The sequence below is a fragment of the Schistosoma haematobium genome, chromosome 3 (assembly GCF_000699445.3).
Source record: "Schistosoma haematobium chromosome 3, whole genome shotgun sequence".
Classification (NCBI taxonomy): Eukaryota; Metazoa; Platyhelminthes; class Trematoda; order Strigeidida; family Schistosomatidae; genus Schistosoma; species Schistosoma haematobium.
Window position 1 is genome coordinate 37,070,550 of NC_067198.1, and position 24,841 is coordinate 37,095,390.

A 24,841-nucleotide genomic window follows, 5' to 3' on the forward strand; every position below is an offset into this window, starting at 1 on the left:
TATCCACTGATTCAACCCTAAGCTTTGAATACAAAAATAGAATGTCCAATCACTCGTTCTACCAGTCTTAACCTCCCTTTCTATGTTCCATAATCTATCGTTCTTTTTTTTCGTACTACTTTCTAATTATTCTTCACAACTCTACTAGAACGAAGGAGTTGTCCAGTTCTTCTTGATTCCTAATGTTTATCTAATTAAGGTCGATTCACATCATATATCTATATAACTTTTTACTAACCTAGATTATTACGCAAATCCAATATCCAACACAAATTGATTAGCCAAGCTTGTAATGCCATTGGTTTACGGTCAAGATTTTTCACTTCCGGTTCTGAAACCAAGCTTAACAATTCATTATGAAAACAAATTCCTCTTAACAGTTTTGTTTGATCGACTAAAGCATTCAAAAAATATGCAGGCGGTAACAAAGCGGTACATACCTATGGGAAAAAACACAATATTGATATTAATAATAATAAAGCGACAAACACTTCTCTAAAAAAAGTATAATATGTACTAAATATTAGTATCAGTAACGATTTGAGTTCTCATATTATTGATATTCAGGATTGACTTTTTTTCAGTTTCTGTTGATATATGAACCTCCATAAATCTACTCAGTAATTTAGAGTAGATAGGTTATGGCTATCAGTTTCGTCTTACGTCAACAACGACTGGTAAAAACTGTCCCACATATCAATAGTACGATAACATAAACTCTTACTAATACTGATATAAACATCACATTCTTTGTTTGGAGGCTGTCCATAATCCATGAATAATGTGTTAGGAACTGAAGTAAAAGGTGCTGAGATCGAGTCCAAGTGTGAATATTAACAATGTTATATATATATAATTTCATCCAAATACAACGAAACACCCATTTTAGATCCTACATTTAACTATAATCAATCTATTCTATAAAGCATAGATTCAAGTTTCATGTGATAACAGGCAATTAAAATACATCTAAAATAATATTCCTGTTTGAAAAACATTCATCAGTTAGATATATCAACAACCTAGAAAAAATATCTATCTTACTTGCCTTTTAAATGATTTTAATTTCATTAAGAATTAAGGAATAATAACTGATTACGGTTTGAAATTACTTAACACTAACTTTTTAAAAAATACTACAGAAGAGAATTAGGGTCAAGAAAGGATGAGAGGTCGGACGTATTGTTTCTGTACTCAAAGTTCGGGCTTGAGTTGGTGGTTCGCCAATGCCTCAGCAGTACAGAAGTTTTTGATTCGACCTTCCTTTGATCGAATTCCTTTGCGTACAAAAACGAACGTACAATCTCTCATCCTTCCTAGGCCCTAATTCCCTCCTGTAGTATTTTTTTAAGCTGGTGCTTCGTAATTAAGGAATAATGTTTAAACATATTCATTAATAATTTATTTTCACTATACAATTACGACACAAATTATAATGATAAATATATGTTTTATAGAATTGATTCCAAATAACAACAAAAACAAACAACCACAGTAATTTTCTGCTTTTTCTAAGTGATAGGATAAATGTTCTCATTTTGTCTATAATCTATCAAGGGATAAGATGAATACATTTACTGACACTTGTAGTACTCATTCAACAAAAGATGAAACATTATAGTGTGGAGTAATTGATTGTTGAATTATCTTCAAACTATTCGTGAATTATTAAATTTTATAGCCATTTGAATTTGATCTTTTATGTAATATCAGTATGGGGATTTGTGGAAAATGTAGTATCTTAATTGAATTCATGAGTTAACCTAAGCTAGGACAGCACTAAAGACCTCGAAGGACTGGATGACAGTTTCGTCCTAGTATGGGACTCATCAGAAGTGTGCATCCACAATCCCACACGTGGGACTCCAACCCAGGACCTTCGATCTCGCACGCGAACACTTAACCTATAGACCACTGAGCTGGCATCCAACGGCGTTAATGGATAATTTCAACCAATCTTCACAAATCCCTATTCTGGTAATATTAAATGAGTCAAGACAATTTATTATGAGTCAAAGGTCACAATGAATTTAGATTGCATAACTATACATACTAGGTAGGAATTACAAATTGATAGTAAGAAAGCAAGTGTACTAATAGTGATAAGAATAATGAAGTAATGAAAGTTTTTGATCACTATTTTAACGTAAGACATGGGCCATACTTGGATAAATAGACTTTGAAATAATAATAAAAAATTATCAAAACTATGTAAGAAGAAGTGTGTAAATAGGTAGATAATAAAAAGTATTATTTTATTTGAACACATAGATATTGGTACAAGGAGGCACCAAATACATATGCGCCACACAAATCTCATTTCATATGTGTGAGGGTTGTGATACTGCCCGGGTGCCCAGACCGAAGCAGGTGGTTTTCTTAAGGGGTCATACCCGGAGCCTTCGACCTAAAGGTCTGATCCACAAGGTGGTGGAGCATCGTAAGGAGATTCATTCCCATGGTAGCCGGTGAACAACGAGTGCTTCATATGCCATTTGTTCCTCCAGAGCACTGGAGCCCATGTGCACCATTAGTTTGGAATCAGGGTTTTCCAACTCCCCTAGGTGGACTCTCCATGTCCGCCAACCCGGTTAAAGCGCTGGACATTCGCTTTTCGTCCTCTCAATTTCGTAAACAACACCACCGCCACGAGAAGGCAATGAGAACTTCCCAGGCAGAGGTTAAATACGCGTGGCCATGTGGGAGCATTTCGAAAGGGTGAGCGGACTCTCCCCACTTTCGGTCGTACCAGGGCATTTGGGGGTTCACGAATTTATTATGAACGCATAAACTAAAGTTATAGATTAGAATCGTAACTGCTTCTGCTATATGTGGGAGACGTTATCGAACTTCGTTGAGGAATGTTGAAGTTATATGATAAATCACTTGGAATGATTTGGTTGAATCTACTATATGATTGCTGTCAAACAGGTATTCTTAAAGAGAACTATGTCATGTCTTCGTCTGGTCATTTCTGAACCACACAGGGATATATTCACTCATTCGTTAGTTCAACTTATTTCCTGTGTTGAACTACTGATCAAAACTTTCATTATTATATTATTCTTATCAGCACTAGTGTAAAACACGACAATAGGCAAGAGGAATGTATTTGTATTGTGAGAAGTTACAGAGTATTTACATAATACATATACATAGCCCTTAGTCTTCCATTACGTCTTTCGGTGTGTTCTGTGGTTTGAACTGTCTTCTCGTCTGGTATGCACGTGTTATGCCAACGCCACACTCTCCACATACTGAAACCCATCACTCCATCTAACAATTGTTGCAACTCCGATACCACATCCCCATAAAAACTACTTACATACAACCTTGTGATTAGCGTCCACTACTCTGGTACATTTGCCTTCTTAATATCAACTTGTAATTCCTACCTATTATGTATAGTTATGCAATCCAAGTTCATTGTGACCAATGACTCATAATAAATTGTTTTGATTAATTTAATATTCTCATAGAAATATTCCTAAATATTAGAGTAAAGCTTAATGAAGATCTAGTTGTAAACAGCATCGTTCTAAAAAAATGACCATCATTCTCTGCCTGGACACATATCACTTATTGAAATGATGCTTCAGTCGAAAGTCATTAGTGCTACAGTGAAAGAAAGAAGGGTCATTCTGCACGTGTGTCATTCAGCCGACTGACCAATTCACAGACATATTTCGTAGAATGGAATTCAATAAAATTATTTTATTATAGAATGGATAAATAAACAGATATGATCAAGCTAATAAAAATCTGGTTTACTTGTAATGCGAATATATCCAAATCAATAAATGAATAACAAAATTGACTTTGCATATAATGTGAGACTGATTGTCTAACACTCTGACCATTACGTATCCAATAACCAATAAGCACTTCATGACAACCTAACTATAAATGAAATTAAAATGATTATTTGAGAAAAATGTGAAGATTGATAGTTTTAAGTAAGTGTATACATATATATCACACATGGTTCCATTGCCTGGTAATTCTAGTCACAATGGCCAATCAATAAGTCATGGATTCAAAAAGAATTTATCAGAATTAATGCGAACCATGTATATCGTGTAAAAATTGTACACAAATATCTGTGTTTATCAAATGAGTTGTACGTATTTTTTTATTTAAACTGAGAGGACTTTCAACAATAATTAAAAATTAACATTAAAAAATACAGGGATTTACGATAGACAGATACCTAGAGTTGAGTGTGACAAACAAGCTTCGAATAGGTTCAGTTGATATTGGAAAATAACAAATCCAGAGAGAATAATTAAGTCAATGTAAGTGTGTGAATTATACGCAAGACAATAACTAACTTGAAACATAGTATTATACTCTTCAACAAAGCTTATGAACCTGGGAACTATGAATTACTCGAAAATCGATTTCAGAGTGGTCAATACATATTGTATTTATAAAACAGATGTTTCCGTGACCTTGAAGAGAAGGAAAGATTTTCGATAAACAAATCATGAATAAACACAAGTAATCATGTACATGAACTTCATGACAGATTGGTATAAGTGAATATTGAATTTCAAATCAGTTCGCTGAAAGTAACCGCCTTGTTATAAAACCTGTGAATAAGCATAACTGGGAAGTCCAAAATTTAACTGAAACAGATATCTAATAAACCCCAGATTCTAATGTTACCCAAATGAATTAACTTCCATAAGGCTCTAAAATACATAAGGAATAATCGACAAGAAAAGCAAAAGATTTGAGAAAAAATATTTGTGGTAAATAAAAGCTGGCAATTATTTTAACTTGATGCCGAAAATGACATAACAAAAACATTGGTTAGTGAGGTACTATTGCCGATAGGAATCGGTCATTATACTGTTACATACTTTCTAGACAAAAAGAAATAGTAGCTAGAATAATCGATAGAAGGGACAGTCGATAAGGCTAAAGTGAGTAAACTGTTATAACCTCATGACAATATGAAATTGTAGTGATACTAAGCTAGATGACAAATAGCTTCGCTGTTTACCAAACATGTGACTGAACTGCTTTAAGGACAACAGTCTAGATCTATGATACAGATTACCTATCATAAGTAGTTTTTCTTAATAATCGAGATAAACATGTGATTACGATAACAGTTTGAAAAACAGAATAAAATCCAACATTAAAACATGTGAATCACTCAGATATTTTTGTTATAGCTATAAATTGACTAGAATGACAGGCAAAAAACCATCCTACACTTTGCAAGAATCGCTTCACATGCGTAGTTTATGTATAAATGTATGTATGTATTTATTCACTCATTAGTCTATCCGGTTGCAGTTAGGTAGCGAAACGAGAAATATCAACGAGCCACTAAGATCCAAACTGAACTACTCTATTTAATAGTTTTTCAATCAAGACAAATTTACTCACGGTATTAATAAAAAAAGACCTAACAGAAATGAAAAGACCAAAAATTGGTTAATTTAACTATATAATTTGTAGGTTGCAATGACCATATATTGATCTCAGCTCATGACCCTTTCGGGAGTCAAACCCAAGACTGTCAAGTTCTAAGATGAACGCTTAACCAACAGAAAACTGGTTTGGCATCCGATGGTTATGACTAATGACATTAGGTGATCGTCGCGTTATGTCATAAACCAATTGGAGTTTAAATTATACCATAAAACGTCGATCCTAAGGTCAAAGCAATTACGTATTTACCCAAAGACATAAAGGTTACTGGTTTCATCTCAAACAGGGTCATGAGTGCCCCCTGACGAGTAATGCTTTTACTAAGACGAACAAGTTATTTAATGCATTCTAGTGTTAAATAGTACTCTGAATGAGATCAATCTGTGATGATTACAATCTCCAAATTAAACTGATCTCCATAAAACCCCTTTAACTTAATTAAGAAATTTCAACAATAAAACATGTTACTGAGTAAAGGAGTATTTATGAGTTTTTTTTTACTTTGAAGCTAATCTTCATCGTAAACTGATATCAATGCTCACTCCGAAATCATCTGAAGTTCTTCGGATGTAATTTCGTGCAGATCCAAAAGTGTGCACTGATTGCTATAGTCTTAAATTAAGATGAAGTATTTATCCTATGATACAAAACTATCTTTAAAATAAAATCTAAGTTTGTATATATTCAAAAGATAAGGAACAATTACTTACCAAAATATTAACTAAGTGCTCCATAAAACGTCGTAATAGACGTGGTTTCGGTAAAAGATAATCAACTAATAATTGTCTCACATTGACACCATGTTGCATAGTGGATAAATGAATAAAACAAGAAACATGACGCATCAATGGTAGATGAAGACTAAGAGCAGAACGTGTTGGCCGAGTTTCTGGTACAGTTGGGCTAATTAATCGACCAAGTCCATTCAATAAATCAGCTAATGTTGATAAACAAGCTTTAGTATATAATAAGCAATGTGTGCGTTCAGACTGAAATATTTAGAAAAAAACAAGTAAGCTTATATTATCCTTGAAAACGAAAACAAAAGATCATAAAATATTCTGAAAAAAGAAATATCGAAATAGGTAAATAAAATATTCCGCCGTGAAATTATATACATGGACCATTCATCAAGTAGGCAAAATATTATGCAAAACCTCCAATAGTTTCATTGCAACCGACGCTTTACATATTTTACACAATAAAAAAGTATTCAATTTAGTGTTTTGGTATGGTTGAGGGTGACGACAGTCTACTCTTTCATGTTAAATGCACTCTCACACAATTGTGTTGACAGCCATTGCCAGAGTGCTACAACTTACTACCTACACGTGACGGAAGTGATTTTACGAAGGTGAAAGAACTAACAGCGGACATTTGGATCTTAGACTCAGTTAAAGGATACGAAAGGTTTGCCTATAAAAGTTGGAAAACCTTGATTCCAAAATAATAGCGTGAATAGGTTCCACGGTCCTAAAGAAACGAATGGCATACGTAACAACTTAGGTCGCCTATCATCCCTTTACGTTTTCCTGACATTGCTTCATTGTCTTGTACATTGGGATTTTACGTTGAAGGCTACTAGACTGACCTTCAAAGAGTACCACCTGTTTCAGTCCAGGCAGTATCCTAGTTTACATACAAATATGACAACAAATATTAGTGTCAACATGGGAGGTTTGTCGAATATTGCTTAGATTGTATACTGACACTAGCTAGACAATCATTGAGCAGTTAGAAATATACTAGAGGAATCAAGCATATTTTTCATAGAATTATACAAGATTATCAAGTGAAACATAAAGTTCTGTGCACTAAAGAAAATGTACATTTATGTCTCACATAGAACTATTACTTAAGTCTCAACAAGTAGTATAGAATCAAAATGATAATAATAAACATACTGGAAGTCGACAATGTCTCCAAAAATTCCACATTGTAGCTGAACTAATTTCAACTTCCATTGTAAATGCATGATAAAATGTCATTGTTTCATATTCAATATGATTTCCCTCTTTCATTGTGAAGCAATTCATAAACTGTAAGAGAAAATAATTAATAGAAGTACGATTTTTAATTTTAATCAAAAATAGGGGATAAGATAGAAATAGTACTATTATCCAATGAAGTGAAGTGAAGTGAATGGTCTAAGTAAGAGGGTTGAAATAAAAAGGAGTTTGGAAAAATGGTAGTAAAGCTAACATTTCACAGACAAATCATATGATTTGTTCTCTCCACCTTTTTACATTTCTCTTTTTTTTCTGCACGATCTACCGTCTTTTACAAAAACACTTGTTAAATATGCGGATATTCTTAATGTAAGTATCTCAATTTGTTCCTCTTCAGGTCCCCTTGAAATGAATAAGTTCTTAACATTCACTGAGCGATGACCTTTTTTAGTAGTGCTGCACTTAATGTCAAACTGCCAATCTTAGCCTGAGACATGAACAGAACTTAGACGACCTGTTAGCATCCCATGAAATTTGTACTATTGGGATTCTGTAATAAAAACAAAGTTAAATGTCATTTATCCTGAAGCAAGTTTTCCCTCTGATCTCTCTTGATCTCATATTTAATTGACATGGAGAAAAGTTATTCGTTTGACTTATTATATAAAAGGCTCCATGCTTTTGTCACTGCTAGATATTTACTTTTGTGATTTGTTAATTCTTGCATAATACCTATTATTGTTTACTGTTTTCCATTATTCTTTCCTAAGCTTTTGAGGAAAGATTTTCTTGTGTTGTAGAGAGTTCTGAAGACAGTTAGTAAGCTTTTTGGTGAATCTTTTGGTGTCATTATGAATATAGTTGTGTATTGATATTTAAAATCTTACAAACTCCTGGCCAAATGTTATTTTATCAGATACGAATCATCCACTCTCCATTCACATCTTTTTGCCTGTATATCTTCTTCTGGTACAACGAGAAGCAGATACATTAGGATCTATGCAAATAAAAGTATGAATATCCTGTAATATCGTATACAGGACATATACCACGAGATAAGCATGTTACAAGAGCTGACCTAATCAAAAAATTATATTCATGAACATGTAGCTAATTCACAGTTGTATAGATTCCCATTTTTTTAAAACATTTCCTTTAATTCCAGATAGTTTGATTATTATATATATATATATATATGCGATGGTCAATTATTTTCTTTTTTGTGATGCAAGAACGGTAAGATAGACTTGTTGAAATATTGTAAACTGAGAATTTCATATTGTACTGAACATATAATATTAAATAAAGCCATTATTAATACGCTCATTATTTAAAGCAATTAGTCCTTCTGATAAATTTCGATAATGTAATAAGAAGACGAAGATTATCAGAATTATGTGATATATTAGCGCAATACATTTCAAACAATCTAATCATACATATACTTGTTAAGAGCATTTATATATAAAAATAAAAGGTCAACTAGACCGGAAATGGGGTAAGAGGAGATAAGGATGATAATAATAAGAGTAATAATAATGTGACCAGATTGTTCGAAATGTATTGCGCTAATATATCACATAATTCTGATAATCTTCGTCTTCTTATTACTTACTTACTTACTTACTTACTTACTTACACCTGTTACTCCTCGTGAAGGAGCATAGGTCGCTCACCAGCATTCTCCATCCAACCCTGTCCTGGGCAATCCTTTCCAGCTCCTTCCAGTTGTAATTCATCCTTTTCATATCTGCTTCTATTATCCGACGTAATGTGTTCTTTGGCCTTCCTCTTTTCCGCTTCCCTTCAGGATTCCAAGTTAGAGCTTGCCTCGTGATGCAGTTTGACGATTTGCGTAATGTATGTCCTATCCATTTCCATCGTCTTTTCCTAATTTCCTCTTCAGCTGGAAGTTGGTTTGTTCTCTCCCACAGAAGGCTATTGCCGATGGTATCCGGCCAATGGATGTTGAGTATCTTGCGTAGACAGCTATTTATAAATACTTGTACTTTCTTGATTGTGGTTGTTGTAGTTCTCCAAGTTTCAGCTCCATACAGTAGAATTGCCTTGACGTTCGTATTGAAGATTCTCACTTTGATATTGGTTGAAAGTTGTTTCGAGTTCCATATGTTCTTCAATTGTAGGAATGCGGCCCTTGCTTTGCCAATCCTCGCCTTTACGTCTGCATCTGAACCTCCATGTCTATCGACGATGCTTCCCAGATATGTGAAGGATTCTACATCTTCCAGAGTTTCGCCATCAAGGGTGATTGGATTGCTGTTCTCCGCTTTGAATTTGAGGACCTTGGTTTTCCCTTTGTGTATGCTGAGGCCTACTGATGCAGAGACTGCTGCTACATTGGCTGTCTTTATCTGAATCTGTTCACGTGTACGTGATAGGAGGGCTAGGTCATCTGCGAAGTCCAGATCGTCTAATTGGTTCTGAGCTGTCCATTGTATTCCGTGTTTTCCTTCAGATGTCGAGGTCTTCATAATCCAGTCGACCACCAGAAGAAAGAGGAAGGGAGAGAGTAAACAGCCCTGTCTGACTCCGGTCCTTACTTGGAATGCATCTGTCAGGTGTCCTCTATGCACTACTTTGCACTGTAGTCCGTCGTATGAGTTCCGGATAATATTGACAATCTTCTCAGGAACTCCGTAGTGTCGAAGAAGTTTCCATAATGTCCTCCTATCTACACTGTCGAATGCCTTTTCATAATCAATGAAGTTGATGTATAGTGATGAGTTCCACTCAACTGATTGTTCGACGATGATCCGTAGTGTTGCAATTTGGTCTGTGCACGACCGATCCTTTCGGAATCCAGCTTGTTGATCTCGAAGTTGGGCATCTACTGCATCCTTCATCCGGTTCAGCAACACCCTGTTGAAGACTTTCCCTGGTATTGACAGTAGTGTAATGCCTCTGTAGTTTTCACATTTGCTCAGATCTCCTTTCTTTGGAATCTTGATGAGGTGTCCTTCTTTCCAGTCCATCGGCACTTGTTCCTCCTCCCAAATCTTTTTGAATAGAGGGTAAAGCATGCTTGTGGTTACTTCGACGTCTGATTTCAGTGCTTCAGCTGGTATGTTGTCGGGTCCTGCTGCTTTCCCGTTCTTGATTTGTCTGACGGCCATTCTAATTTCTTCCGTCGTTCGTGGGTTGACATCTATAGGAAGATCTGTGTGTGCTGCTTCGATGTTCGGTGGATTCATTGGAGCCGGCCTATTCAGGAGTTCCTCGAAGTATTCTACCCATCTGTTTCGCTGTTGTTGAATTTCAGTGATTGGCTTGCCTTCTTTGTCTTTGACCGGCCTCTCTGGTTTACTGTATTTCCCTGATAGTTTCTTCGTTGTATCGTAGAGCTGTTTCATATTTCCTTCTCTAGCAGCTTTTTCTGCCGTCGTTGCTAATTCTTCCACGTATTTCTTCCTGTCGGCTCTAATGCTCCTCTTCACTTGCTTGTTTGCTTCTATGTATTCAGCTTGTGCTTGGACTTTCTCTGCTCGTGTTCGGCTGTTGTTAATTGCTGTCTTCTTGTTCTTCCTTTCTTTGATCTTGTCCAGTGTTTCTATAGAGATCCATTCCTTATGATGGTGTTTCTTTAGGCCCAGAACCTCTTGACACGTTGAAGTCAATGTTTCTTTGATGCCTTTCCAGTTGTCCTCCATGGTAGTTTCTTCTTCCTTCAGTAGATCTTGAAAGGCTTGGAATCTGTTGTTGAGAGCTATCTTGAATTCATTGAGTTTGTCAGTATCTCGAAGGAAGGCTGTATTGAACCTTTGTATTGCTGTTTGTCCACTTGTCCAGTTCTTTTTAGCTTCAGTTTTAAATTGGCTACAACTAGGTGGTGATCTGAAGCTACGTCAGCTCCTCTCCTGGTTCTCACATCTTCCATTGTCCTTCGGAATTTTTTTGATGCAAATATGGTCTATTTGGTTCTCTGTAGTGTGGTCCGGTGAGATCCATGTAGCCTTGTGTATACGTTTGTGTGGAAATATTGTGCCTCCTATGACTAATTTGTTGAATGCACACAAATTTGCAAATCTTTCTCCATTTTCGTTCCTCTCTCCCAGTCCATGTCGTCCCATAATATCTTCATATCCAGTGTTGTCTATTCCGACCTTGGCATTTAGATCTCCCATCAGAATGGTGAGGTCCTTTCTTGAGCATTTCTCTATGATTGACTGCAGCCGCTCGTAGAATTGATCTTTAATGTCGTCGTTGCTATCATTGGTGGGTGCATAACATTGGATAATATTCATTAAGATCCCCTCCTTCTTTGTTTTGAATGATGCTTTGATGATTCTGGATCCGTGAGATTCCCATCCTACAAGTGCATTTCGTGCTACTTTGGACAGCATTAGAGCAACTCCCTGTGTGTGTGGAGCATTTTCCTCTTCGTGACCGGAGTATAGCAGCATCTCTCCCGTAGCTAGCCTTTTCTGTCCAGCTTGAGTCCAGTGGGTTTCGCTGATTCCCAGTACTGCCAAGTTGTATCTCCTCATTTCCGTTGCTATTTGGCTGGTCTTCCCGGTTTCCCACATTGTTCTAACGTTCCATGTACCTATAAAAATTTTTGCTCTGGTTGTTAGAAGGGACATCGGCCTCGTGGCTTCCGAAGGAATTCGGCTTTCACCATGAAGCGTCATAATTCTTCTAAATGAAGACCTTCTAACTCTCAGGGCAGAGTTAAAATGGTTTGAATTATTTTTTCTGGTAAGCGTTTTTTAGCGAGTTAGTTTTCTACGGGATGGGGACGCTAACCCCATGCCCAACCCTCCTCCTTTACCCGGGCTTGGGACCGGCAGTAACTCTAGAAGAGCTACAGGCGGAGTTTTCGTCTTCTTATTACATTATCGAAACACTCATTATTACTCTACCTCAAATATATACTAGTAGATACACAGACTAGGGAGCGTATGTTGGTTCTGATTACACCATCTAAAGTACTTAAGAAAAGACAAGACCATAAACTGAGTCTTTAGAAGCCTAATTAACTAACCAACATATTTGCTGAGATAGTGTACCACACACATTGACTGTTAGTTGTAGCTATGTGCGGAAAGTGTAGACCGTTTGGTTGACCTCCACACGATAATCGTAAGAAACATTTAGATACGATGAATAATATAACTGTTGTGTCTTAGAGCCTGGCTACGCATCACGTGTTTTATGCGCCAATCGAAATGCCACTTATACAATCTTAGTACTGTGACAAACCAATGACATTAGATTGGTATAAGCAGCACAGCGTCCTTATAGGTCCTTTGTTCTCCTACCCCTTCCAGTTGAGTCCAGAAGGACAATAACAGATTCCACTGTGTGAATCATTTATTTCAAACATATGTGGTTTATATACAAGCCAAACAGACCACATCACGCCATAAATAGGAAATAACATTTGTACAAGATCTAGCCAAAGGTGGCTGTGAATGTGAGAGACTGTAATTAATAGGCTGGGCATAACTTAATAACGGTAAATCGTATGATAATAGTACATGGGTCAAAATAAACCTTATAATAAGAGAAACATTAATATGCATATTTTAGTATCTTAACAACTATACAAAAAAATATATATAGTACTAGTCGATAAATAGATCGCAAAGTTTATCATTCAATATTCTTGTCGAAACATAACAATAGCATGCCTTGAATATTCAGTCTGCATTATTTCATACTTTTTATTCAAACTTAATATTTAATCTTTCTTATAATTATTGTCACTACTATTATTAAAAATTCTTCTTTATTTATCTTGTTAATTTCATCTTTCCATGTTGAAATGATGCGAAATCCTGAACGAATGTACAAATATAGCAAGTCCCACGCCATAACTGACTGAATAACTCAGTAAACGCAGGATGTGAAATTTTTACCGAATGTGACATTCACTGATCCATAGGACAAAACATCAAAAGAATTAATAGGACTTGACAACAACTGGGAAGGAGAGCACATGATAGATTAGGTTGGAAATTCCTGGTTGACACAACCTATGGCCTACTAGGAGTAACAATCTTAATGAATAAATAGGGTAGGATATCTTTTGAAAATCATCCCCATAAATGAATTTTCTGTTCACTTACTAATAATTAAAAGCTTTGGGCAATACCTACACTTAAATATAACTATCATTGCCTACATTCAAATGGACAGCACAATTTTACTTGCATAACTTTCGAATATCAAATGTACGAACTAATGCTAAATCGTACGTTTTCTTAGCTCAAGAAAGTACACAAAAACAACAATAATAGAGAACAGTTATTGGGAAAAAATAAAAAAAACATACTTGCATATATCGTATTAATTTAGTCCATGCATTTAAAAAATCTGCGTCTTCAACAAGAATATCAACTACTGATTTATGAGAAACTAAATTACTGAGATCTGAAACAAATGGCCAAAATACGTTGTTTTGAATTAATATCCCATCACAACTAAGCACCATATTGCTTCGATCGTCTAAACGCTATTAAAATAATGAATAGAGTACGAAAAGTACATAAAAATGAAATTTTCTCAAGAGATTGTGCTTTGAAAAACAAGTTATAAGGAAGTCAATGGAAAAATTATTTAACATTTAATATAACCGAAGTTTCACTCTTGGAATTACAATTTCCGTTTTTAACAATTTAGGTATTGATGCATAAATATATCATTTTACAAATTGTAATTATACCGTTGAAGATGTTCTATCTAATTTCACAATCTCTTTTTCATTTTATTAATATCTTTTGTTGCTATATTAATGTGATGTGGTATCCATAGTTGTTATGACCTTGGATGTCTCGTTTTGCTACCACGCGACCTATCGACCAATCCGGATACGACTTATACGGATCTTCACACTAGGCCAACCAATGACGTTCAACCGGTGCGGGCAGTCTAGCGTCCTTACTAGTCCTATGTCCTCCAAGCCCTTCCACTTGAGTCCAGAACACAATACCAGCTTCGAATCAGAGCAGATCGTTTATTTCAAACATACTCGGTTTATATATCAACCAGACAGACCACAACGCACCATAAATTAGAAAATAACATGTGTACACAAATAAGCTAAAAAGTGGCTGTGCACGAGGGGGACAGTGAATAATAGACTGAGCATAGATTAAGAACCGTAAATCGTATAATAATAAATTATAGGTCAAAATAAAGCTTATAATAAGAGGAATATAAATATACGTAATGTAATTGTTGAATAATTATACAATAAGAATATTTATAGAATATTAGTCCATTAATAGTCCTCGGGAGTTACCTGTAATTTAATCTCCACTCGGATATAACAATAGTAAATTGAGTTGATACACATTCGTGTCAGGTCTTACAATAACTTTAATCGGATATCCTATTAACTTACCGTTATTGTTAACGTTAGTAACCATATGTATATGAGATTGACGATGAAGTAGGCTAAAATGTACTTAAAGCCAGGATTCCAGAACTGGATTCCTATTACAAACTGATATCTCTCTTCTTTTATCAATAACGCAACAACAGCTGAGTTGGTCAAATACCACAATTTCGATTAACTTACATTCTAAGGAAAGAGATATTACGACTTATGCTCCTGTCCATTATCACGTGATAAAATCGCCAATCAGAATATAGACTTCTATAATCTTGTCGCTGTGTTACATTAATTACACGTCAACCAACACCAATCGCCTTGAGTCAACTCTGAATACTTATTGGTCTCTGTATAATGGCTTCTCATCTAGCCCAGGTCAGAATACAAATACCAGCCTCCGCTACATGAATCGTGTACTTCAGACATACATGGTCTATTATGAAAGGAAATCAGACCACATCACGTCATAAGATGAAAAATAATAATTATACAAATTTAAGCCAAAAGTGGCTGAGTATGGAAGATTTAACTAATTGGTTGAAAATAAATTAAGGATGGTAAATCGTATGACAGTAGCCAATAAAGTCAGATGACAGCTCACGATAAAGGAAATATCAATATGCATATAATGTTTTATTGGTGCCGACTGATCTGACTCCAATTTTGATGAACGTATAAATATGCTAAGGACATAAACCTTCCATTTAACTCCGTATATTGTCTAGGCTGTACCTGTTTGTATGACGGCGATAATAAAATGCCGAATACGGATGGCATTGGAGGAATTTATTACAGGCGTTCGTTTATCCAGACAGATTCAGAAAAAGAAGCGGTAAAGCTAAGAAGAGAGAGCGAAACGAATCGAGAAGGCATGAGGGCCAACTCCATTTAACCAAGCATGACTCAATATTCATAGTCAGACAAAAATAGGTTACAGACATGTGGTGAACAGGGTAAAACAGTCAAGATTTGATAAGCTAATAATCTATAAGGTCAAAGTAGGACCCAAGAAGAATGAATAAATTGGTCTGTCTGGAAGCTAGGATAACCCATGTGGGCTAGGCTAGGCTAGACGTAGTACCAGCCGCCACAATTATCCAATAAGAGCTGTGGACTGTCGTCACATATAATAAGGCTTAGCAGTCACCATTCATTTATTTTTCGTTGGGATATAAAAAAGCAACTCGATAGAACGTGAGTTTGAATATTTAAAGCTACCACGTTTTTAATTAACGAGCTATGTAGTGGCAGTATTGAGTTGAACGAACGAGTATATAATCACTGAGCTGCATTTTCCCCCGTAAAGTCTCATGAACAAGTAAAGTTACTTTTTTTAAAAGAAATATACATTTAGATATATAACAAGGCTAAGGGTCAAATGAACTTCACTAGTGCAAGAGCTCCAAATCATCAATGACTAATTTTATAAAATCATAGATACAAATCAGAAAAACACCTGAGTAATGCTGAAACCAAATGTAGGGTAGTCAAATTTAAATTATTTACCAGGTACTATAATATGAGTCACAATCTGAGTGCGAGGGCTAGTGATACTATTTGGTTGTACCAAGGTAGGCGAAGAGGAGTTTGAACCTGAAACCTAGTGGCTGAGAGTCGAACGCCTTGGCCACTAAGCCACTATTCCAAAAAATGTAGGGTCGTGCTACTTACGAAAGATTTTTATGATCCGAATCAACTGAAATTGTTCGAAAATAAACAATCCCTACTACAACTCACTTCGGTGTTTTCTTGAACAAGTTTGGTGAAATTGTGGTATTTGTAGTAAATTTTGCTTACTAATAGCTACATTACTGTTTTCATTCTGTCTTAATTTCTTTACATACATTTGATCTTCTTGTGATCAAGTCTGGTAATCCACAACAGTATAGGATTAAAGGAGTTTTTCCTTCTTTCTGGTTGTCATTTAATGACATCGACAAAGTGAGTCAGTCAGTCAGTCAGCTACAACGTAGGACCAGGCACATATATGCATCGGTCCAAGTTGCCATACAACAACACAACAAGATGAACACCGGATTCATACAAGCAGTTAATTCAGAGGTGGTAATATATAAAAGAAAGATTGAAATAAGGATATAGTACAGGAGGAAAGAATTAGTTCGTAGAAAGAAAGATTTGAAGCGATTTTAATCTCTTAGTTTAAGGGAAGACAGAGAGTGTATACACCGACGCCCTTGTGATCGATTCTGAGCCATGTCACCAAGAGTCTCCAACCATTGGTTACGATTGTCACGCGGACCCCAACCAAGTAGTCTGCATCTACCAACATGGCTCAGACTAGAAGTTAGTGACTTCAAGCACTGATGCCACGTTTTGGTTTGGCCGCCTCTAACTTTCTTCCAACCATTTCCAATACCGGATAGCATTGCACGTCGTGGTAATCGGTGTTCAGGCATACGTAACACGTGGCCCAACCATCTCAGTCGATGAATATTCACAACCTCATCAACTGATTTACCATCATTCCCTAATACCCTGCGTCTAACCTCACTATTACTTACCCGGTGATCCCAGCAGAGGCCAGCAATATTTCTGAGGCATCTGTGGTCAAATACTAATAGCTTACGAGTGTCTTCTACTCTTAATGGCCATGTTTCGCTGCCGTAAATTAAAACAGAACGGACTGCCGCGCAGTATACTCGTCCTTTTATTGATAGACGGATATCTCGCCTTCGCCACAGGTGACGTAAGTTGGCAAAAGCCAAGCGAGCTTTTCGAATCCGTGCTGAGATTTCGTCCGATACCAACCCATTAGGGCTGATCAGACTTCCAAGATAAGTGAAGTTGTCAACGCGTTCGACTACTTCACTCCCTATCCTTAGTTCAGGTGTTGACGCAGACCAGTCCTGAAGCAACAACTTGCATTTAGAGGAGAGAAGCGCATTCCAAACATCCTGGCATTGTTGCTCAGTGCTACCAGAAGACTGCATTTTGTCAGCGTCTTCACCAAACAGGACTATATCATCTGCGTATTCTAAGTCGATAAGTGGACCTCCTGGTAGGAGATCAATACCCGAGAACTCAGTCGACGAGAAAGTTATTTCCATCAGTAGATCTATGATGAAGTTAAACAAAAATGGGGAAAGTGGACAGCCTTGACGGACACCACTTGAGGTTGCAAAAGTAGATGACAGTTCGCCATAAGCTCTGACTCGACTAGTAGTGTTCGAGTAAAGAGCCTTCACAAGGTTTATGTACTTCTGGGGTACGCCTTTCAATGACAGACACTGCCACAGAATCTCGCGGTCTACCGAGTCAAATGCTGCTTTCAAGTCGAGAAAGACCACCATTGTCGGACGTCGATAAGTATGCCTGTGTTCTGGAACCTGACGAATGGTGAATATGTGGTCGATGCAGCCACGACCAAGTCTAAATCCAGCATGATTTTCTCGTGTTTGCAGTTCACGAGTCTTAGTTAGGAGTCTGATAATTATCGAGGCTAGTATTTTAGATACTATATTAGTTAAACTAATGCCTCTGTGGTTGTCACAGGATGATTTTGACCCTTTCTTATATATTGGGACGATAAGTGATTGCGACCAGTCGGTCGGGTGACAAAGTGAATGTATCTAAGGTTTAGTCTTCATCTGACCGATCGAATAATATGATTTGGAACACTTCTTTCCAATAAAATATGTCTAATTTAAAATAGATTACTTACAAGTTCTTCAAGTTACCAGATTTCCGGAAAAACTGGAAATCAATGCTCAGAAATGTAAAACGTTCATACATCTCCGACTTAAAAACAATGTAATCACACTGTAATCAGACAGAGTTATTACATTCACAACTACTAATGTCTGAGTGGACTACTTCTAAAATTGAAACTACACAGAATTACATTAACAATAAAGACATTGTGTGTTAAATGTGGTATTTTTTTTAACTTCATATTGAGCATACATCCGCTCTAGGCTATACCTCTATTGTTAAACAGTAACAATGATAAAACATTAAACAGATTGTGGTTTGATTGAAACTGTTTTCCTTTTTGGAGTATATATATCAAGATGAAAATTTATTATCCGACCAAACGGTGGAACTTTAATTTTTGTTAGACAAACTTTTATCAATGTTAAAGTGTATCGTAAATTACAACAAAGCAATTGACTAATTGACGAATGAATTTACTTATCAAAAAATCATGTCACTGAAATTAATTAATTCTAGACTTACAGTACGACAACATGTTAACATATTTAGTAAACAATGTACAAGGAGATGATGAAGATTTCTTTGTTTAATTACACGTAGAGCTAATTCTTCACCACTGAACAATTGTACTGATATATGTACAATACGATTATTCATTTGTAAAGACCATTCAGGTGAAATACGTGCACGCGCTGAAAGTAAAACAGTTGAAGCTATTCGTGTGTAATGATTAAGATAGGATTGAATAAATTCTTCCTATAATACAATAAAGAGAAAATGGAATAAAATATATCAGCATATCTGGAAAAAAAGACGATATATTGTGGTGAGTTCATAGTTTTAATTACTCGTATGATTTACAGCGATTGAAGTGGATCCAAAAAACTGACATGTCTTTTTATTCCGTAATGACACTAGTTGGAGAACTATTGGAAAAAGTGGAGTACTAGAAAATAGATTCATTTCAGTCTAAGATAGCTGTCATATAAGTTCACACCATTTTTTTTTATTATGACAGGCTTTTGAAGACTTTAGGAATCGCTATTTCAAAGTAAAATTAACGAATATAGATTGAAATGAATCAAAAATGATTTCCACAGCTCTAATGGATAAAAACAACATTGAAATTCGCCTTTTACATCGAAATGATATGAATTATAAATTGACAGATTGAAAGCAAAAAATATTACACTCGACTATCATCGTACATATGTACACATAAGAGAAAAACAATAAACATAATATACGAATGTACAGCATAAGTAAATGATTTAGTCAAAAAGAAATTCTCCTTCGCTGAATTCTCTTTTTCTTATCGAAAGAGAATACAATAAAAATTCATACAGTTTTTACCTTACAAGATTAAAAGTGACGTAACTCAAAATTGTTTGCAATAACGCAGGTATAATCAGTCTTTCTGTTCACTCAGATTTTAGATTTCTAAAAAAACTTCTCATTATGCTAATTCATACTTTCTTCTAAAATCATCTTTTATGTACAATCTTTTTCTACTTCCCTAATACTATTGCCATCTTCTCTATCGTGGAATTTGTCTTAACAATTTCATTTTCCTGAGCTAAATTGAGTATGACAATTTGGACCGATGTATACATGTACCAGATTCTACAATGCGTATGACTGATTAATAATTTTAAAAAAACACGAATACATTCACAAGGATTAAATACATATTAGAATAACTAGAAAAATTGAACTTGGCTATTCACCTACACTTTTTGAGACTAATTCAAATGATTCTACATTGTCAATTTAGTTAATTAATTCATAATGTAATTATAACGTGATTTGTCGATCATCATAAGCAATAAAGGTAAATGTTATAATTTCCCATGATAATAGAAATAAAAACTATTATTATTATTAAAACAAATTGAACAATAATTAACCTTGAATTCTTCAACAGCTAACAATCCAATTAAGAATGTGACCAAGCTTTCTGGAAAGCGTAGTTTTATAGTTGAGAAAATGAAAGCATCCAAAAGTGTTTGATGCACTAAATTTTGATTGCTTATAATAGCTATACACAGATGATGAAATAAAAATAGACGAAATAGGAATAAAATTAATAAATGAACTTAGATAATCATTACTCTTTCTGATTAAGTGATCAAAGAAAATTATCGCATTATTGTATGAAAGAATGGACTGGTCTTCATCAAAACAACCATTAAAAACCTGAAAGAGCACTGGATAGTTGTTTTTTACAAGTATGAGACTTCATAAGGGTAAAATTCATTAGGACAGAAGACATATGTGGGTAGATGCAAAATGCTGAAGAGAAGAAATATTGTCACACTACTTTTATCGATCTCTAATATTAAAGGGTAAATAGTACAACAGTTACCTTAAGGCGAGGATGTGCACAACATCCTAAATATAAGTCAGTTTATGAATTGGAGTCGTGGGATGAAAGACAGAATTGAATAATCCAACTTATCAACTCTTGGAATGAGATCACAAAGATCAAATAACTTAGAGGTTTAAGATACTGTTATGGGTAATTAACAATATGAATAAGTGATGACTCAGATGGGTTTTTTAATGCCATGACATACCTAGAAAATAATGAGATGTATGATCTTCATCCAAATCGGAATATTTCTCACTGAGGTTTTCACCTTTTTATCATTAGTATTCATTATTATTGGTAGTATTGTGTCGTATGCTTAGACGGACAGATATAAGTAGTATTTCAGTGGCCCTATATCGATTCTGATTGCTATAAAATAATTGCTACCGAAATATACCTCCTGACTATTGTGTATAAACAACGGCTTAACTCGCATTAGTGTATAACTCAATTATGTAAGGCAAAAACGAGAATGAATTTCGAATATGTGTATTTCATACAATCGTTGATCCAAACAAACGATTGAAGAAACGGAGCGAAGAAAACAAAGTGAAGAGAGTAAAGCGAAATGACACGAGGTAGAGAAGGCGTGTTAGTCAACTCGATTTAATCAAGGGTTAATCAAGATTTATGATCGAACAAAAATAAGTTACAGATATGTGATGAGTAAGATAAGAAGTGCACACACACTCATATAAAAGTAGTCAAAGTTGAAAACGAATAATCGACAAGGTCAAAATGTGACTCATGAAAAATGAATAAATTGATCTGTCCAGAAGCTAGAATAAGATATGTGGGCTTAATATAGTAACCGACACTACAATATGTAGCAGGAATTGGAAGTAGAATTCTTAGACAGAAGAGGAAAATGAGAAGAGAAAGCAAAATATAGATCAATCAGAGTAACAACAGGAATGGAAGAACGATGGAGTTTGTAAGGGAAGACTCAAGGAAGACGTAAAAATGGTGTATTTAATGCAATGTTTTTATATTTAACAAATTCAGTGTGAAATTAAACACGATAAAATTGATTTTCTCCTCCCAAACTGGTAGCAGTGGTATTGATAGTGGTAACACCACATGATTTTTCATCTTGATTTCTCTACATTAAAACCTTAATGTTTTTTATACCGCAATAAAGATAAATAAATTATTACCCAAACGGTGATAGACGGTGAATTTGAAGGTTGAAACATCTGGTGTATGACAGAAACAGGCCGCATGATCAAATTCTAACTCACCAAAATAAAACTTTAAGATCTGGGAATTCATTATATTACCACTATGCTCCACACAAACAGGAAGGATTATGTTATGTATAAATACTAAGTAAATTATTTCAAAAAAGTGCAATTTAAATTACAAGAGCCGTATTCCTAAGAGATAAAAAAAATCGGCGATATCATCCATTTGAACTTAGAAAGACTAACCTGAAACTCAGCATTGTAGACAGCAACTCTTAAAGAAGTGTACAATACATGAAAAAAGAACATATAATTTGAAAATAGCGCTACAAAATAGATTAAAACTACTCACGAGGAAATTCGAATTCAGGATTACTGGATACACTCAGTTGATAGTCACCACATGCTCTCCGATTCTCAGTTTCTGTTAAAAACAGAAAAAATAAAGTTACAATTAGTTTGCCTCTTGATTTTTATTTTACTCAGTCATCTACAACGTAAGACCAGGCACATATGTGCATCGGTCCAAGTTGCCACACCTCATTAGCACAACAAGAACAACACCAAATTCATAGAATCAGTCACTTCAATGGTAGCAATGCATAAGAAATATTGTGTATAAGGATATAATACAGGAAGAAAGAATTGGTTCGTAGAACGAAAGGTATAAAGTAAGTTTAATCTCAGTTTAAGGGAAGAAAGAGAGTGTATGCACCTACGCCATTGTGATTGATTCTGAGCCATGTCACCTAGTCTCCAACCATTGGATACGATAGTCACACGGACCCCAACCAAGTAGTCTGTATCTATCAACATGACCAAACTAGAAGTTAGTGACTTTATGGACTAATGCCATGTTTTAGTTTGGCCATCTCTAACTTTCTTCCATCCATCTCCAACATTAGTCAGCATTGCTCATCGTGGTAAACAGTGATGCTTTCGACTAGACAGGTTATGAATCTTCATCAATTGAGGTAGTTAGGATATATGTTACGTATCCCCAATCATAACCAATCTCGACATGTAATGTTTGTTGGTGTAGGTGTAGGCTGAGTGAAAACTAGAAGTGACGATAACAAAACCTTAAATCAGCCCAATAATACATTGACTTGTAGTCTAATTCATGTTGACAAGTGCATACTACCTGATTAGAATTCACAAAATAACCCCCAATAGTGGTTGAAAAGTATATGTGACACTGACCGTGGATCGTTCACAATGGTGAAGATGAATTTCCTCCTTATTTTGATCTCAATCTTGAATTCCGGTATCTTTTCATATGTTACTTTCTACTCTGTCTTTGAGAACGATATTATTAATGTAGGTATCATTACCAAGGTTTGATTCGATCATTTCGAATAAATTGAGCATTGGGCAGATTGTTATAAATAAATAATATATTTGCAATATCCCAATGAGTAGAAAAATTAGACTAACTTGTTCAGACCTGTTTTTGATTGATCACATATTATTCTTATTGTTCCGTTGTACTATTTAAATTCGGTTATTTGTTCTCTAAAGAAGTGACTTACACCAAGTCACGAAACGTCCGAAAATCTAACTTTCCTACTCATTGGTATATTGCAAATATATTATTTATTGATATTATTAATGTTTAATTTTTCTCATTGTCATTGCTACTGCGGTATGTGCTACTTATACGGACAGATATAAGTAGTAAGTACCAAGAATTGAAGTAGAATTCTTACTGACAGAAGAGAAACATGAGGAAAATAGAAAAAAACAGAAGCAGACCGAGTAGCAACATGAATGAAAGAACAATGGAGTTCTTAAGAGACCATTCAAGAAAGATGTGCAAATGATGTATTCAATGTATTGTTTTCACATTTTACAGACAGTGTGATTTTGATTAATACAGTAAACCGGATTACCCCACCCGAGTCTTCGTTCATTACACTGCTCCATTATTTCGATTACTTTTGATAATCAATTAATTTCATCTTGTCGTTTGAATATATTATGGCAACCTGGACCAACGTACATCTGTTCCAGGTGCTGCGTTGATGAAAGATTAACTGGTCCTATTTGATGTTAACCGTATATCCGCATGAATTAAATTTGATGATTATTGAAACAATTCGATAAAATTATTATCTAACCCTACTGTTTACCACTGAAAATTGAACAAACTTAGGTCTAGGGTATCCTGGAAACAACCAAAAATCACATGTATACGCCCGAAACTGATTAGAGAAACGACAATTGCAAAAATATTACTTGATGGCAAAAAGTTTGTCAGAACAAAGCACACAAACACGTACCGAACATAGTAATGGGATACATGAGTGCTGAGAATAGTATTTACAATGATTCGGGTTAAAACTGATATGACGAGTTGGAGTTATGCCAAAAGGTTAGGACTTTATTTATAATGAAATGAGCAACCTGTGGAACTACTAGTGACTAATCATATATGACACAGTCATGTTCATTTTCTGCTGATAACTTGTGTATAAGTATGTTATTTCATTTTGGGAAAATCCTTTCCATCTGACTAGTGGTCTTGTCTTTGATCTCAAATCATTTAAAGGTTTATGCCAATAATTCTGCCTTTAGCAACCATCACTTAGTCACTTCGTATCACTATTATCATCAAACAACCAATATCAATCCGCATTCTACTCTTTGATTTTAACAATAGAAAATTCGTTTAAATTATCACAGCTTTCTTATACATAACAGAAATAAATATCGAAGTTTTGAAGGCGAAACATTGCCAATAAACAGAGTGAACTTTCAACATCATATTTGAAAGTGCTTCCGTCTTACACCCAATGGTGTATGCAGTCGAGTTGGTCTAAGCATTTGCAAAAACTCAAAAATACATATTAGTACTAAT

General features: G+C 35.2%; 1 protein-coding gene across 1 annotated transcript in view; it reads right to left on the minus strand.

The window, feature by feature from the left end:
- Positions 1-24,841, minus strand: part of UBR3 (E3 ubiquitin-protein ligase ubr3) — an 86,930-nt gene that overhangs the window by 52,030 nt on the left and 10,059 nt on the right. The window contains exons 4-11 of the mRNA XM_051213788.1: positions 22,334-22,405; positions 20,334-20,464; positions 18,949-19,182; positions 13,690-13,869; positions 7,350-7,484; positions 6,156-6,434; positions 3,772-3,900; positions 239-440 (exon numbers count right to left, since the gene is read on the minus strand). Coding sequence (XP_051069790.1) covers positions 239-440; positions 3,772-3,900; positions 6,156-6,434; positions 7,350-7,484; positions 13,690-13,869; positions 18,949-19,182; positions 20,334-20,464; positions 22,334-22,405 — 1,362 coding nt within the window. The remainder of the gene's footprint in view (positions 1-238; positions 441-3,771; positions 3,901-6,155; positions 6,435-7,349; positions 7,485-13,689; positions 13,870-18,948; positions 19,183-20,333; positions 20,465-22,333; positions 22,406-24,841) is intronic.